General features: G+C 45.7%; 1 protein-coding gene across 7 annotated transcripts in view; it reads right to left on the bottom strand.

Annotated features, from left to right (window-relative positions):
• Positions 1 to 12,637, bottom strand: part of cpne2 (copine II) — a 313,555-nt gene extending 300,918 nt beyond the window's left edge. For 5 of the 7 annotated variants that reach the window (XM_069901373.1, XM_069901376.1, XM_069901375.1 and 2 more), the window contains exon 1: positions 12,519 to 12,637. In XM_069901373.1, coding sequence (XP_069757474.1) covers positions 12,519 to 12,612 — 94 coding nt within the window. In that variant the 5' untranslated portion in view covers positions 12,613 to 12,637. Of the gene's footprint in view, positions 1 to 11,307; positions 11,437 to 12,156 lie in introns of those variants that run through there. The other 2 variants (XM_069901377.1, XM_069901378.1) reach the window with 2 other exon arrangements.
• Between the last annotated feature and the right edge of the window lie 3,416 nt (positions 12,638 to 16,053).

The raw sequence follows: 16,053 nt of genomic DNA, 5'->3' as shown, positions 1-16,053 counted from the left end.
GCAGTGAAGCACAGGCAAACCTGGCGACCGTACGCTCGCAGTGAAGCGCAGGCAAACCTGGCGACCGTACGCCCGCAGTGAAGCGCAGGCAAACCTGGCGACCGTACGCCCGCAGTGAAGCGCAGGCAAACCTGGCGACCGTACGCCCGCAGTGAAGCGCAGGCAAACCTGGCGACCGTACGCCCGCAGTGAAGCGCAGGCAAACCTGGCGACCGTACGCCCGCAGTGAAGCGCAGGCAAACCTGGCGACCGTACGCCCGCAGTGAAGCGCAGGCAAACCTGGCGACCGTACGCCCGCAGTGAAGCGCAGGCAAACCTGGCGACCGTACGCCCGCAGTGAAGCGCAGGCAAACTTGGCGACCGTACACCTGCAGTGTGAGGTGTTTTGCCGCACGGACTTTGTGGACCAGTTAATCTTCTTCCTACCTTGCTTAAATATCAGTGTATACAAATACATTAGGGTCTACACAAAAACTAGTACATGGTTTCAGGAGATGCAGTTTAGCACCAACATTTCACCCTGTACAGTGCATCATAAACCATGTGCAAATAAAATAGCATGCTTTGCAAAATGTACTTGAGCTGTAATTTTATCAGGACAGCACAGAGTATGATAATGTTGCCAGCATGTTGAACCCTACCCAGATATTCACATTGAATGCCAATGTGAATATCTGGTGGCAAGGTGCCAGCTGCCAGTTATACTGCAGCTGGCACATGGGACTGTGACAAACTATTCTTTGCTGTCTTACATATTCAAAACACAAGATAGCAGATTTGAATTGTTGCCAAAAAAAGGCATCCTTAATAGTGATAGCAAAGCTCAACATTTGCTGAGGTTTCCCTGCAGAGACTCAGTTGGTGTAACAAAATAAACGTTACGACAAATTTAACAAGCCAAGCGTAATTGAATTCCTCTTGATCTGGGAAGAATAAGGAATAAATACATCGGTGATCCCCAACTTCTAAGAGGCAAAGGGATTACATCTCCAGACACCAACACTTCAGATGTGGCACTTCCGTCAGAACTTTAAGGAGGTTTCATCTTTGCATTTTAAAATATCACAAATTAAATTTCATCAGGTTGTTTAAAGTGTGGATTGGAGACAAAGCTTTAAAGTTAAATTGGACAGATTAAAATCAGTTCCAAGGTGACTGCAGCCATTGAAGCACCTTAGATAGAATAAAATGCTGCAGATCACAGGCTAGTCTCTGTCTGAGTGACTTGAAAGAAACTATCCTCTTTCAACACAAAGTAGACAGCACCTAGAATTCCTAGAACATCACCCAAACAGGTATTAACCAAGTCTGCTCCTCCTTCTAAAACAAGGCATTTGAAAAATGTACTAGACATGCAGTCTGTACAACCTAACCTTATATTAGTGACTGTATTCACTAACACACACCTAAACTGGCCCTGGCAAAGGGTGTCTCACCTAACACTACAGCACAATCACGACTGGACACCAAATGTCCAGACCACTGGATTAAAAAAAATGAGAGCAATTCTCATCTTTCCTGGACAACATTTATCCCTCAAGCATCAGCAAAACATTCAACATTTCTCATTACTTTTTGTTTCGCTTATCGAGTGAAATTTGGCTGCTGCATTACCTCCAAGTTCTAAAATGTCATACATTTCCAATAAAGTTATGAGAAAAATGATAATACATTTTCTTCCATACATTATCTGCATACAATTTCACAATTTACTTTAGTAAAAGGAACGATAATAGAATTATGAAATGAACCAAACTGAATAAGGAACATAGGAAGTAGGAACAGGAGTAGGCCAAAAATGGCCCATCGAGCCTGCTCCGCAATTCAATACGATCATGGCTGATCTAATTTATGACCTAACTCCACCTACCTGCCTTCTCCCCTAATTCCTCTATCATGTAAAAATTTATCTAACCGAATTTTAAATATGTTTAATGAGGCAGCCTCAACCACTTCCCTGGTTAGAGAAGTCCAAACATTTTCTACTCTCTTGGAAAAACTATTTTTCCTCATCTCTGTCCTAAATCTACTCCCCCAAATCTTGAGACTGTGTCCTCTCGTTTTAGTTTCCCCGGCCAGCTCAAAAAACTTTCCTACATCTATCCTATCCATACCCTTCATAATCCTATATGTTTCTATAAGATCTCCTCTCATTCTTCTGAACTTGAGCGAATACAATCCTAGATGATTTAATCTTTCATCATGTCAACCCCTTCATCCCAGGGATCAACCTAGTAAACCTCCTCTGGACCGTCTCCAAAGCCATTATATCCTTCCTCAAATATGGAGACCAGAACTGGACACAGTACTCCAGGTGCGGTCTCACCAGTACCTTATACAGTTGCAACATTACCTCCCTACTTCTGAATTCAATTCCTCTAGCGATGAAGGCCAACATTCCATTTGTCTTCTTAATAACCTGCTGCACCTGCAATCTAACTTTTTGCAATTCATGCACAAGCACTCCCAAGTCCCTCTGCACAACAGCATGCTGTAGTTTTTCACCCTTTAAATAATATTCAGCTCTTTTATTTTTTTTGCCAAAGTGGATAACCTCACACTTACTAACATTGTACTCCATCTGCTAGACCTTTGCCCCCTCATCCAGCTTAACCATATCCCTCTGCAGACTCTCCACATCCTCATTACAATTTGCTGTTCTACTCAATTTGGTGTCATCCGCAAACTTGGCCACACCACATTTTGTCCCCTCCTCCAAGTCATCAATGTAAATGATGAACAGTTGTGGGCCTAACACTGACCCCTGCGGCACCCCACTTACCATTCTCTGCCAACCTGAAAAACTCCCATTTATCCCAGCTCTCTGCCTCCTGTCAGACAACCAATTTTTGAACAAATGTGGTGAAACAAGTCTGCACATGCTGTGGTTGTAGTAAATACATAAAATAGCTGGATAAATTCAGCAGGTCCCACAGCGCCCATAGAAGGCCAAGAGATACCACTGTGTCAGGCCTGAGCCCTTTGTCAAGATGTTGGTTATACACCTTTGCCTACTATGGATGCCTACTTTCTCCGGCAATTTTGGAAAAAAAAATGAACGTCTTTCAAAAGGTGCAGAAGGAGGGCATTAGAGTTTTCACAGAGCAACTAGTGCTCTGTTTAATCAGCATCTTAGCATGATGAACTTCTACGCAGGAGTTCTCCATGCTTGGGAATAAAACTTGACATGAAATAAAATCTGAACACATTTGGGTTCAAGAATTTCCAGAAGAATGGAAACCTTTTCCAGCTCTGACAGAGCTTTTGCCCTGAAATATTAACCCCGTTTCTCACTCATCAGTTGCTACCTGACCTTATGAATGCTTCATGCTTCCTTTCTTAAGCCCGTTCTGTCCATGAGACTTTAAACTATTAAAAATTAGATTTGCACTGGAAGCTCCTGTACATTACAACCCAAGTTGTAGCTCTTGTTAGAAGTGCTTGCAAACATCCATGGTCACCAGTGAGTGACAAAATGTAAGCCTCTAAACTGGAAAGAGAAGATTGAAATACTGGCTTCAAAACTGTACTTATAAGACAATAACCTTTTAGATTTGGACACTTAGGGGCTACTGACATTTCCATCAGAGTACAAAATTGTACTATTAATCATCATGCATTCTCCAACTGGCCATCAAGCACTAAAGCTGTGGAGGTAGGAACCTTTGTCCACTCCACCTGGCCGTGTACAAGGGTGAGATCCTTCTGGGAAGTCCTGGGGGAACACTCTGGGGGAAAAAAAATTACAAAGGTGGATTTTCCACAGGATCCGGAGTTGGACCTTTGAGGGGAAATTGGAGGAAGTACAGTTTAGACTGTCCATACACCAAATTCAATTTATGATGGTCACCTTGTGAGTAGCCAGGAAGTGTATAGTGACTACATGGAAGTCCGACTCCTGGCTAAATATCACACAATGGAATATGGAAATACAGTTTTGTATTCCCCTAGAGAAAATGACCTATAATTTACAGATGAGATGACACATTCGTTGAAGTGTGGCAACCATATTGGAGACACTTAGGCACACAGATATAATTCACACGCCCCCCCCCCCCCCCCCACACACAAATAAGAGAAAGAAACAATCCATCCCAGCAGGAAAAGGATTAAGAGTATGAAATGGGGAATGCGGCGTAGACGATGTGTTTTTGCCCCTACCTGTTTTTATTTAACACCCGAGGTCCTTGAGGAGGATCGTTGTTTTTGTTGGTATTTGGGTGGTGTTACGCATGTCTGTATTTTTATTTTTTGATATTTGAATAATTTAAGGGATAGGGACAGGAGGGTGTAAGGAGGGGAACATAAGGACTCTGTAAATCATTATGTGTACAGAGAATGTAATAATTTGTTTATTGGATTTGCATGAGTCTTTGGAAAATCAAAAGTAAAATATTCAAAAAAGTGCACTAAAGCTCATACTGGAAGTGATTAATGTTCTCTCGATAATTAAGCATGGATAAATTTGCCAGTGAATGACATTGTGGTAAAACAATGTCGCCTTTGAGGCAAGAGCTGCCCCAGGTTTTAGTGACAAATACATATTTTGTTTATACTCAAATCACGTTAAAAGCCAGTTGTATGGTGGAGACACCAGTGTCAAAATCGTTCAATATTCTAATTTTTATGGAAAAATACAGCAATACCACAAAGTAAAAGAACACAAGTCACTCGTGCCTCTGAAGCAACAATTATTGCTTTCCTCCAATACTTTGTGGTTAAACCTACCTGGTTAAAGGGGATGAGAGCAAAGCCTGTGAGCTATGAGTAATCTCAAGGCTAACCTCTTCACCCAGGGCAAGTTCACAAGTACATCTAGCTCATCTCAATTTTGAATGCTTAAATATTTCTAAAAGCCATCAAACTAGAACTGAAATAGAGGACAAAACACTATATTTTGCAACAAATGCTGTGATTGCTTCAATGATTTGTACAATTCCCTCAATTTGGCTTCTGTAAGTACCTTCAAATAGGGGGAATATAAATTTAAAATTTTCAATTCATAGCTTTTTTTTTTAAAAAAAAGGAAAAACATTTCTGGAATGAAGCACGTACTATTTTACTCAATGAACTGTCATCATTCCTGACAAAGGTAAAATGTAAATGCATCACGGATTCTTGTTGGTGACTATATATTGGCAAAACCAAATGAAGTGCAGAGTGCAAGCTGTTATTTTAAATAAAGGTGATGGATGCTCGGTTGTCATTCAGCAAGAACACAGCCAATTTCACCTCAGCTTCAGTTTACTGGATTAACCTAATTTGCCTCCGTTCCCTCCCTATCCAGATCTGGCCTCAGTGGATGATTCAATTTCAAATGGCTAACCCTTTATCTTGAGATTTTTACCCCCAATTCCAGATGTTCTTGTCAGAGGAAAGGTCATTCTCACATCTACCCTGTCAATTAAATCTTCAATCATTATTCTTCTGAACTCTGAGCAACCATTCTTAGCCAGCATATTTAATGTGGGGGGGGGTGGGGGGGCACAGAATGAAATCGCAATTTTTTTAAATGCGGTCTGCAGGAGAGAACAGAAGGAACCAACTATACTTGACTGTTTTATAGGGAAGGGGGGAGGGGGGGAAAATAAACTTTGAGCAGAGTCCTAAGGGAGGCACAGCCAAAGAAATGGTTGATAAAGATATAGGTGCAGTCTGTTACGCCCATCTTGATGCACAAACAGCCATTTTAAGTATCAATCTGATGTATAGAGCCAGCAATCAGGACAAGGGTTCAAATCCCACGCTGTCTGTAAGGAGTTTTACGTTCTCCCCGGGTCTGTGTAGGTTTTTCTCCTGAAGGCTCCAGTTTCTTCCCACCATTCAAAACATACTGGAGGTACAAATTAAATGGGCATAATTGGGCAGTACAGACTTGTGGGCTGATATCGCCTGTTACCATGCTCCATGTCTAAATTTATTTTAAAAATTTATAAAGACACCAGGCTGTTGTTCAACTTCAGTTCTGAATTCAATATAATCATTCCCCAGAGACAGATGGAGAAACTATCCTCAATGGTACTTGACACCCCACTAACACCAGCATCGTATAGACCAATATCTCTACTTAACACAGATTACAAGATAATAGCTAAACTATTAGAAAAACAGATTGGCCGACTGCGAACCAAAAATAGTAAAACTAGATCAAACTGGATTTATTAAGAAAAGATGAACAACGGACAATATCTGTAAGTTCATTAACTTAATCCATGCAGTACAAGGAAACAAAATGCCAACAGTGGTGGTTGCTTTAGACGCAGAGAAAGCCTTTGACAGAGTAGAATGGAATCATTTATTCAAAGTACTACAGAGGTTCAACCTACCAGAGAAATATATTAATTGGATTAAAGCATTATATAAGGGACCATTGGCGAAGGTGACAGTAAATGGATATATATCAAACCAATTTAAATTAAGCAGATCAACTAGGCAGGGATGTCCACTATCTCCCTCACTATTCACGTTATCTATAGAACTACTTGCAGAACTGATAAGAACAGAAAATAAAATAAGAGGGATAAAAATAAAAGAGAAGGAATATAAAATCAGTCTATTTGCAGATGACATCATAGTATACTTAACAGAACCAGAAATATCAATAAAAGAATTACATAAGAAATTGAAGGAATATGGAGAAGTATCAGGGTACAAGATCAACGCAAATAAAAGTGAAGCAATGCCAATGAATAATGCAGATTTCACAAAGTTTAAGAAAGAATCACCATTTAGATGGCAAACACAAGCAATCCGATACCTAGGTATACAACTAGATAATAATCTAGACCATCTATACAAACTAAATTATCAGCCATTAATGAAGAAATTACAAGACGACTTAGAACATTGGAAAGATTCACCACTAACACTGATAGGAAGGGTCAATTGCATTAAAATGAATATTTTCCTAAGGATACAATACCTATTCCAATCATTACCAATTCACCTAACAGAGAAATTCTTCAAGGAGCTAAAGAAAATAATAACGAAATTCTTATGGAAAGGGGGGGGGTGGGGGGGGGGAAACCGAGGATAGCGTGAGATAAATTAACAGAATGGTACAAACAAGGAGGCTTACAGCTACCAAACTTTAAGAATTATTATAGAGCAGCACAATTAAGATATCTATCAGATTTTTATCAAACAAGGGAAAAACCAGATTGAACCAGATTAGAGCTAGAGTAAATAGGGGAGAAGGTACCTGAACATATACTATATAAATGGGATGAAAAGCTGGTGCAACATAGGAATTCACCAGTACTGCACCATCTGCTCAACATTTGGAAGAAGATTCACATAGAAAGGAATAAAACAAATTATCAACTACCAAAATTAATATTGACGCAAAATCAACTAATCCCTTTCACAATAGTTAACCTTTCCTTTAGAGAATGGGAGAGAAAAGGGATCAAAAGAATAGAAAATTGTTTTTTGGGAAATAAATTATTATCTTTTGAACAAATGAAGGATAAATATGGTATAATTCATGGTACAATGTTTGCACACCACCAACTGAAAACCTACTTGAAGGACAAATTGGGAAGCAGGCTGAGGTTACCAGAAGGAAGCAATTTTGAATATGTGATTACAGACACAGTGATAATTAAAAGATTTATAACAAACATATACATCAAACTGCAAGAGAAAGAGAACAATGAAATAAGCTGTAAACCCAAACAAAAGTAGGAACAAGATCTAAACATAAAGATAAAGAATGAAACATGGGAAAAGCTATGCTCCAGAACTATGAGAAATACAATAAACACAAGGTTACACATGATACAATATAATTGGTTACACAGGCTATACACCACGCCCCAAAAGTTAAATAAATGGGACCCAACAGTATCAGACAGATGTTTTCGCTGTAAAAAGAAAACGAGAACAACTGTACATGCAATTTGGGCATGTGAGAAAGTGGAAACGTTTTGGGAAGAGCTAAATCAGATATTAAATAAAATCACAAAGAACAACATACCAAAAATTCCAGCGATCTTTCTTCTAAGAAATATAAGAAGTAAAGAACTTGGACTCGATTTGGATGGAGCACAAAAAAGATTTATTATGATAGCCTGAGCTGTAGCAAAAAAATGTATCATGTCAACCTGGAAATTAGAAGATAGCCTGATAATACAGCAATGGAACATAGAAATGAATAAATGTATTCCATTGGAAAAAATAACATAATTTAAGAAATAACATCACAGTATTTGAAAAAATTTGGGAACCGTACATGGAACACAACAGAGAAGTCCTACCGCGGACCTCCACCACCTAAAATGACACAAGCAAGGAGAAGAAGACGAAATGAACTGACCCAGTATGTAAAAGTAGAAGACACAAATTTCTTGTTTATTTTCATTGTGTGATGACATTGTTTAATGTTGAACATTGAGTGGGTGGGGAGGTGGGGGGGATGTGAAAGAGGGAGGGAAGGGAGGGGGGAAAAGGGGAGAAAATATCACTGTGTATATTCAAGAGGGAAATGTTTGTGTGCATTTTGGTCAGTATGGTTCATAGTGTGAAAGATAAAAACATTTTTTAAAAATGGTACTCGACACCCCACTGGAACTAGATTCTGGAATTCCTAATGGAAAGGCCACAGTCTGTCTGGGTTGGTAGCAAAACATCGAGCACCGTCACACTGAGCACTGATGCACCTCAGGGATGTGTGCTCAGCTTGCTCCTACTGACCCACGACTGCATCACTAGATCCAGCTCCAACAGAGTCATAAAATTTGCAGATGACACAACAGTGCGATGAGTCGCACAGCAGAGAAGAGGCGGAAAATCTCATGAAACGGCGAGAGAATAACAACCCGAGTCTCAACGCAGAAAAAAGGAAGGAATGATGGTGGACTTCAGGAGGACCAAGGACAACCATCTTCCACTATACATTGATAACTCGGTAGTAAAGAGAGTAATGAGTGCCAGGTTCCTCAGAGCCCACTTAACAAATGACCTATACTGGACACAAAACGTCTCTTCAATTGTCGGGAAGGCACAACAGTGAACACACATCCTGAGAAGACCAAGGACACAGGCCACCATCCCATCAACTTTCTACAGGAGCTCTACTGGGAGCATCCCGGCCAACTGCATTAGTGTGGTACATTTGCTGCAAAGAAATGGATCAGAGGTCCATCCACATGACCCCAAGAGTGGCAGAGTGGATCACTGGAGTTTCTTTCCTCCTCCCTGCTCCCCTTCCCCAAATCAATATTTACTGGGATTGTTGTCTAAAGAGGGCTTGCAAAATCATTGAGGAGCCCTACCACTTAGCACACAGCATCTTTCAGAGCTCCAGTCAGGAAAGAGATACAGGATATGGAGTATCAGAGCCAGAACCACCAGGCTAAGGAACAGCTTCTTCCCATGGGCCGTGAGAATGCTGAACAACTGATGAACTGCTCATACAAACCCTCTGCGACTCTAATATTATTGCACAATAATATTTATTTAAATATATGTCTGTGCGTGTGTTATGTCTGTGCGTGTGTTATGTCTGTGCGTGTGTTATGTCTGTGCGTGTGTTATGTCTGTGCGTGTGTTATGTCTGTGCGTGTGTTATGTCTGTGCGTGTGTTATGTCTGTGCGTGTGTTATGTCTGTGCGTGTGTTATGTCTGTGCGTGTGTTATGTCTGTGCGTGTGTTATGTCTGTGCGTGTGTTATGTCTGTGCGTGTGTTATGTCTGTGCGTGTGTTATGTCTGTGCGTGTGTTATGTCTGTGCGTGTGTTATGTCTGTGCGTGTGTTATGTCTGTGCGTGTGTTATGTCTGTGCGTGTGTTATGTCTGTGCGTGTTTGCAGTCCAAAAATCTCTGGTAACCAGCAACTCTTGGGAAATGGATGACAGAAGAGTTGACAATGCCTTTGAATGTCAAGCTGAGGTAGTTAAGCACTTTCCCATTAGTGACTGCAATTGCCTTGCACTTATATAACAAGATAATTAACACCTGTGACCCCATGCCTAACTTTTGCCTTGGTCTTTCCGAATACAAGCAAGGACTGTTTTGTTCTTGGGGGAGCAATGAGTAGTACGTCTGACGAGATGATTAACCTCCAACAGGCAAACCTTCTGCACCTGTCAATACTCCATCCACTTGGTGCCACATAGCACAGAAACACGCCCTTGCGGTAACCATCAAGCAACAGTTGACAAACTTTTCCTTCTCACCTATGGGAGATCCTCCATCAGTTACACTGATTTCACCGTCTACCCTACACTCTGCCCATCTCCACCACTCGACTGCAGAATAGCAACAATGTACAGCAGCCATTTACCCTCCAAACTGCACAATGGTGGTGTGTGAGAAGGAACCAGAGTAGAGAGAAGTGGTTCAAGTCGTGCAGCAGAGAGGAGTCCCAACCCCTCGGTTAAATGGAGTTGCACCACATAGGTACTTGTACCTTTTGGTTTCAATTTGACTTGGGAGCCTCAAGGCCACACTTTGCACATCCACAGCCCGTTACATGGACAGGTCGGACACCTCTCAGAGTGCCCCAATCCGGCAGGGTGGGATCGGGGTGCAGCTCCCCTCTGCAGAGGTTCTCCGGAGTGGAGCCGCAACGCCAACCCAAGGGCGCAAAAACTCGGCGACCTCCCACAACGGAAAGAAACATTTAAACTGGGCGGAAATGAGTCGATTGTTTCCGAAACGAGCTCGGTTACAGTCCCAAGGTCCTGGCGCGATATTTGCCTCCGAGGGATGCTCCGTCTCTCAAGTCAAATGCAGTCAAGACGCAGGATGCATGCACGTACTCACCGAGGCTCGGGCTCAGCCGTAAGGGGAAAGGAGGGGAAGGGGGGGGGTAGGAGGGGAAGGGGGGGGTAGGAGGGGAAGGTAGGAGGGGAAGGGGGGGGTAGGAGGGGAAGGGGGGGTAGGAGGGGAAGGGGGGGTAGGAGGGGAAGGGGGGGTAGGAGGGGAAGGGGGGGTAGGAGGGGAAGGGGGGGTAGGAGGGGAAGGGGGGGTAGGAGGGGAAGGGGGGGTAGGAGGGGAAGGGGGGGTAGGAGGGGAAGGGGGGGGGTAGGAGGAGAAGGGGGGGGTAGGAGGAGAAGGGGGGGGTAGGAGGGGAAGGGGGGGGTAGGAGGGGAAGGGGGGGGGGTAGGAGGGGAAGGGGGGGGTAGGAGGGGAAGGGGGGGGTAGGAGGGGAAGGGGGGGGGTAGGAGGGGAAGGGGGGGGGTAGGAGGGGAAGGGGGGGGTAGGAGGGGAAGGGGGGGGGTAGGAGGGGAAGGGGGGGGGGGTAGGAGGGGAAGGGGGGGGGTAGGAGGGGAAGGGGGGTAGGAGGGGACACGAACACCTTCACCTCGGACCCCAGCCGCTCCGTGACTCGTCGCCGCTTTCACGAGAACGGGCGTAGCGCCCAATGGATTTCCTTCGCACCCGCCAACACAGAGGCATCTTCCCGCTGGCGCCGAATCCCTCTCTGCAGAAGGGGGTTTGCGCCACGGGGATACGTGGCCCCAAGTGTTGGAGGGGCCCCCTCAGCGGGCCAGGAGCAGCGCTGTTCCCGAGCAAGGGGCATCCACCCGAGACGTTGGCTCCGCTTCTCTCTGCCCAGCTACGACCCGGCCCGCTGTGTGTTTGTGCCACTTTCAGTTCCTCTCCCCTTTCTTATTTTTTCTTTATTCCTGCAGTTTCCCCCCCCCCCTTTTTTTTGTTTGGTTTTATTTAAAACAACCGTGAAAATGAGCAAGAATAAATCTTCCGGATTTCGAGCAGATAAAAGCGAGGAGTTCAGTCACAGCTGGGCGTGACTCGATCACTGTCTACAATTGCCTGCGGGCTGGGATATCAGTCAACTTTCTTCATTGGCGACTAAAAGTGATTCAGTTCCTAAATGACACGAACAATTCATGATTTGGGAACGCAACTTGTGCGGGTGCGGGTCACGGGCCGTCCTGAACGCAAGCATTTTGCACATGGTCTGGGGGAGAGGCGAGGGTTGGATTTGAACATGCTACTCGCGAGAGAGAGAAAGAAAGAAATACCCCTCTGAATTCTCGTTAATTATTGTTGCTCGTTCAAGGTCCACGGGAGAGATCCGGGACCGATTAACTCGCCGCAGCGGTTTCCCCAAGGAGAGACGCGCACCGACTGACCCCCATGGGCGCTGCAGGACCTGCTCCGCACACCTTCCCGTTCAGGGACCTACCTTTCGAGACTCGGAGGAGTTCGGGCCACTTCTGATCGGTCAGATTCTATCGACCAGAAAGTTACTCCCTTCCCATTCGTCCACAAAAAGTTGGGTTAAAAGTTGAATGTGTCATTTAAGGCGATACTAAATGTGACCGAGGCGATTCCAATTCGTCAGGCGTGGCTCCGACCCCGGACGGCGGTCAGGTCGGCTACGATGTCAGCCACCGTTTGCTCCGTGCCCTATCTGGTCACGCCGCCAGCAAACTTCCGACCATCTTACCCCCCCCTCCCTGACAAGTGTTGCAAACGCTGGTCTCCCCCCCCTCTCTCCTTGATCTCTTCGGAGATCCCGTGTTGAAAGAGAGTGGCGAGCGGTACCCGAGAAGCAAATCCTGGTCTCCTGTGACAACGGCTCATGGGCAGGCAGAAAGTTGGGCTTCGCACATGCTCCCCGATCGCCCGGCGCGGTCATCCGGGCAAAGATTCTGCGCGGTGTCGCCGCTTCCAATTTAAAGTCATCTCAATGAACACACCCACTACCATACGGGGTTAACCCTCAAGGTGACTCGGGACTGCTCGAAGCAACAGCCCCCCCCCCCAAAAAAAATAACTCCTGCCTCTGCGGATTCCGCACCGGAAAAAATATATAAAAATCGAAAGAAAATAAAAGCATCTCGTCATATTCTGTGTGTCTGCAACGCCCGCCGATACTGGGCTGCACACCTGTTACCGAAGCCACAATTATGCACATTTTGGTCCAAGGCGATGGACCTATGCACCTGCATTCAAGTCCCCTGGCTCACCCCAAGGGGGTCCCCTGGATAACTCCAAGGGGTCCCCTGGCTCGCCCCAAGGGGGTCCCCAGGCTCGCTCCAAGGGGTCCCCTGGCTCGCCCCAAGGGGGTCCCCTGGCTCACCCCAAGGGGGTCCCCTGGCTCACCCCAAGGGGAACGGGACACTGAGAATGGACCATGGTTGAAGGAATATATGTAAACAGCTTCATAATTTTAATCCTTCGCCTGTCAATCACAATTATTGGCAGATTCGGCATTATAACAGGAGCGTGTGACTGCGCCAACCATCCCCGGTCGGCCACTAACACTGGCAGAGGCAGGAGAATGCGGTGAAGGGGTTGGCGGTCGCCTGCAGCAGGCGTGAGGGGTTCTCGACGTGTCGACGTGGCGGCCGGACCCCGATCCCTGTTTTGACACCGGGTATTCACCTGGTTCTTGCCTTCACGTCGACAGGGCGGGCTTAACTGTGTCATTTCCAGCAACACGTCCTCTCGCCCCTCCCCGCATTCGAGCACCGGTCCGGGATAGGGGGAAGAGAGCGGGACGCAGTCGAAATGTACATTGGTTTCTCCTTATCGCACCCTCTTAAAGGGAAACCAGGCAAACTGTTCCCGTTTCTTTCCAAGCGCACCATCTTACAGAGGGGCAAGGAGGGATGAGGGAACGAAGAACCAAAGAGGGGGGGGGGGGGGGGGAACAGGAGACTTCCTGGGCCGCATGAGATGAACTCATGGGGAACTACAGCGAACAATGCTGAAGGTCGATCTGCAGGGAAAGGTGGGACGTGAAAAGACAGTGGAGAGGGTGGGATATACTGGTTGGATGTACAGAAAGGACGAAGCTTAGCTCCAGATGGGTCGGACGAACATGCCAACAGGAGCGAGGTGTCCAGTGAAGAGAAAGCAAAGGGTTGGCTATCCGCATTCAAAAAGGGTCAAAGATCCTTTGATCAGAGTCTTTGTGCAGGGTCTCGACCCGATATGTCGGCCATCCCCTTTGCCTCCACAACTGCTGCCTGGCCCACTTGTTTTGCTTCTTGTTTTGCTCAATGATCCCGAACTCCACTTGTACTCAGTCAAGCCGCCACCACCAAACCAAGCCAGGGTGCTGGCCGGTGAGTCCACGCAAACTTCTCCCAACCCCTCCTGGCGTCGGGATGGTGGTTCACCATCTCGTTATTTTCATTCAGAATATATCCTTGCTTTTCATCCTGTCGACTCAAGACACCTCCTCCCCCCGGGCCCCCACCTCCGGTCGCGATCTGAAGTTGGACCTTTAGTGTTCTCTACCAGTTGTCCAACTTCAGGTCCTGCGGTACTTCCGCGCAAGAACGTGAAGGCAACACCAGATAGTTAATGCTTGTGTGTTTCTAGTTTATACTCAGCATTGTCCGGAACGTGGGGCTATATTTTCAGCTGCCATTGTGGGAGATAGAATGCAATGGATCGGGGATTTGGAAAATCGTTCCCTAACTTGGAACCTCATCGTGAAGAGGTCATGAAACGCCGAGCCAGAGGCATATCTCCCAAATACTAACCCATCTTCGCCTTCCTCCTCCTCCTCTTCGCTCTCACAGCGAGTGTCTACTTGATTCACAGTTTTGCAGCAGAGAATTGACCACACATTTGTGGATGTATTTAGCTATATGCTGAGAACGTTCACCCATTGCTTTGCAGATAATGGAAGCATTGATAGGGTATGCCGGGGTGGGGTGGGGGGGGGGGTGGGGGCTTGTGGATGGCATTCATCTTGAATGGATTATCTGCAATGGATCAATACTATTAATCCATAACAAAATAATAAAGGGGAAGGGGGTCTCATACAACAGGAGTCCTTAAACAGTTACTGAGCAGCAAATGGCGTTTTTGGTGGGGGGGGGGGGAATCAAAACAGAATCGAGGTAAGAGATTGGACAGAAAAAAAATGTACAAATGTCTTCTAAATGTTGTTATTGCCCTCTGACTTCGAGGAAATAAAGACAGCCTATCCATATAACTCATGGCCTCAAATCCTAGTAACATCCTGCACTCTTTCCATCTGAATTATAGCCTTCCTGCAGCTGGGTGACCAGACTGCACACAATACTCAAGCGTGGTCTCACCCACAAGTTACTCCAACATTTGTACTCCTCGCTGACTCCTGGGAATTTGTCCATGACCACTCAAAGTTGAGAAGGACCATTCAAGATGAAATCAGAACCCATGAGGAAGTGATGGAAGGAGCAGCTCACAATCTACCTACCTGTCTGCCTCTGTTAGACTCCCCCTGCCCTGTTGGTGGAAGAGAATTGCAGATCCCATAAATGTTATCATTGTCCTCTTCAGAACTCACAAAACCACCATGGAGGTAAGAAATCCTCGCTTTTGAGGAACTGCTAAAGAAGTAGAAGATTACATTGCTTGGGATTGGTAACCTCTGCCATTAGTTCTTTCTTAATGAGGACATGCATTAATGAGGACTCAAAACGGTCAACCAGTTTACCTATCTCGGCTGCACCATTTCATCAGATGCAAGGATCGACAATGAGATAGACAACAGACTCGCCAAGGCAAATAGCGCCTTTGGAAGACTACACAAAAGAGTCTGAAAAAACAACCAACTGAAAAACCTCACAAAGATAAGCGTATACAGAGCCGTTGTCATACCCACACTCCTGTTCGGCTCCGAATCATGGGTCCTCTACCGCATCACCTACGGCTCCTAGAAAGCTTCCACCAGCGTTGTCTCCGCTCCATCCTCAACATCCATTGGAGCGCGTTCATCCCTAACGTCGAAGTACTCAAGATGGCAGAGGTCGACAGCATCGAGTCCACGCTGCTGAAGATCCAGCTGCGCTGGGTGGGTCACGTCTCCAGAATGGAGGACCATCGCCTTCCCAAGATCGTGTTATATGGCGAGCTCTCCACTGGCCACCGTGACAGAGGTGCACCAAAGAAAAGGTACAAGGACTGCCTAAAGAAATCTCTTGGTGCCTGCAACATTGACCACCACCAGTGGGCTGATATCGCCTCCAACCGTGCATCTTGGCGCCTCACAGTTTGGCGGGCAGCAACCTCCTTTGAAGAAGACCGCAGAGCCCACCTCACTGACAAAAGGCAAAGGAGAAAAAACCCAACACCC

The sequence above is a fragment of the Narcine bancroftii genome, chromosome 10 (genome assembly GCF_036971445.1).
Source record: "Narcine bancroftii isolate sNarBan1 chromosome 10, sNarBan1.hap1, whole genome shotgun sequence".
Lineage (NCBI taxonomy): Eukaryota > Metazoa > Chordata > Chondrichthyes > Torpediniformes > Narcinidae > Narcine > Narcine bancroftii.
The sequence above is the reverse complement of the archived record's forward strand: the minus strand, read 5'-3'. Positions and strand labels throughout refer to the sequence as shown.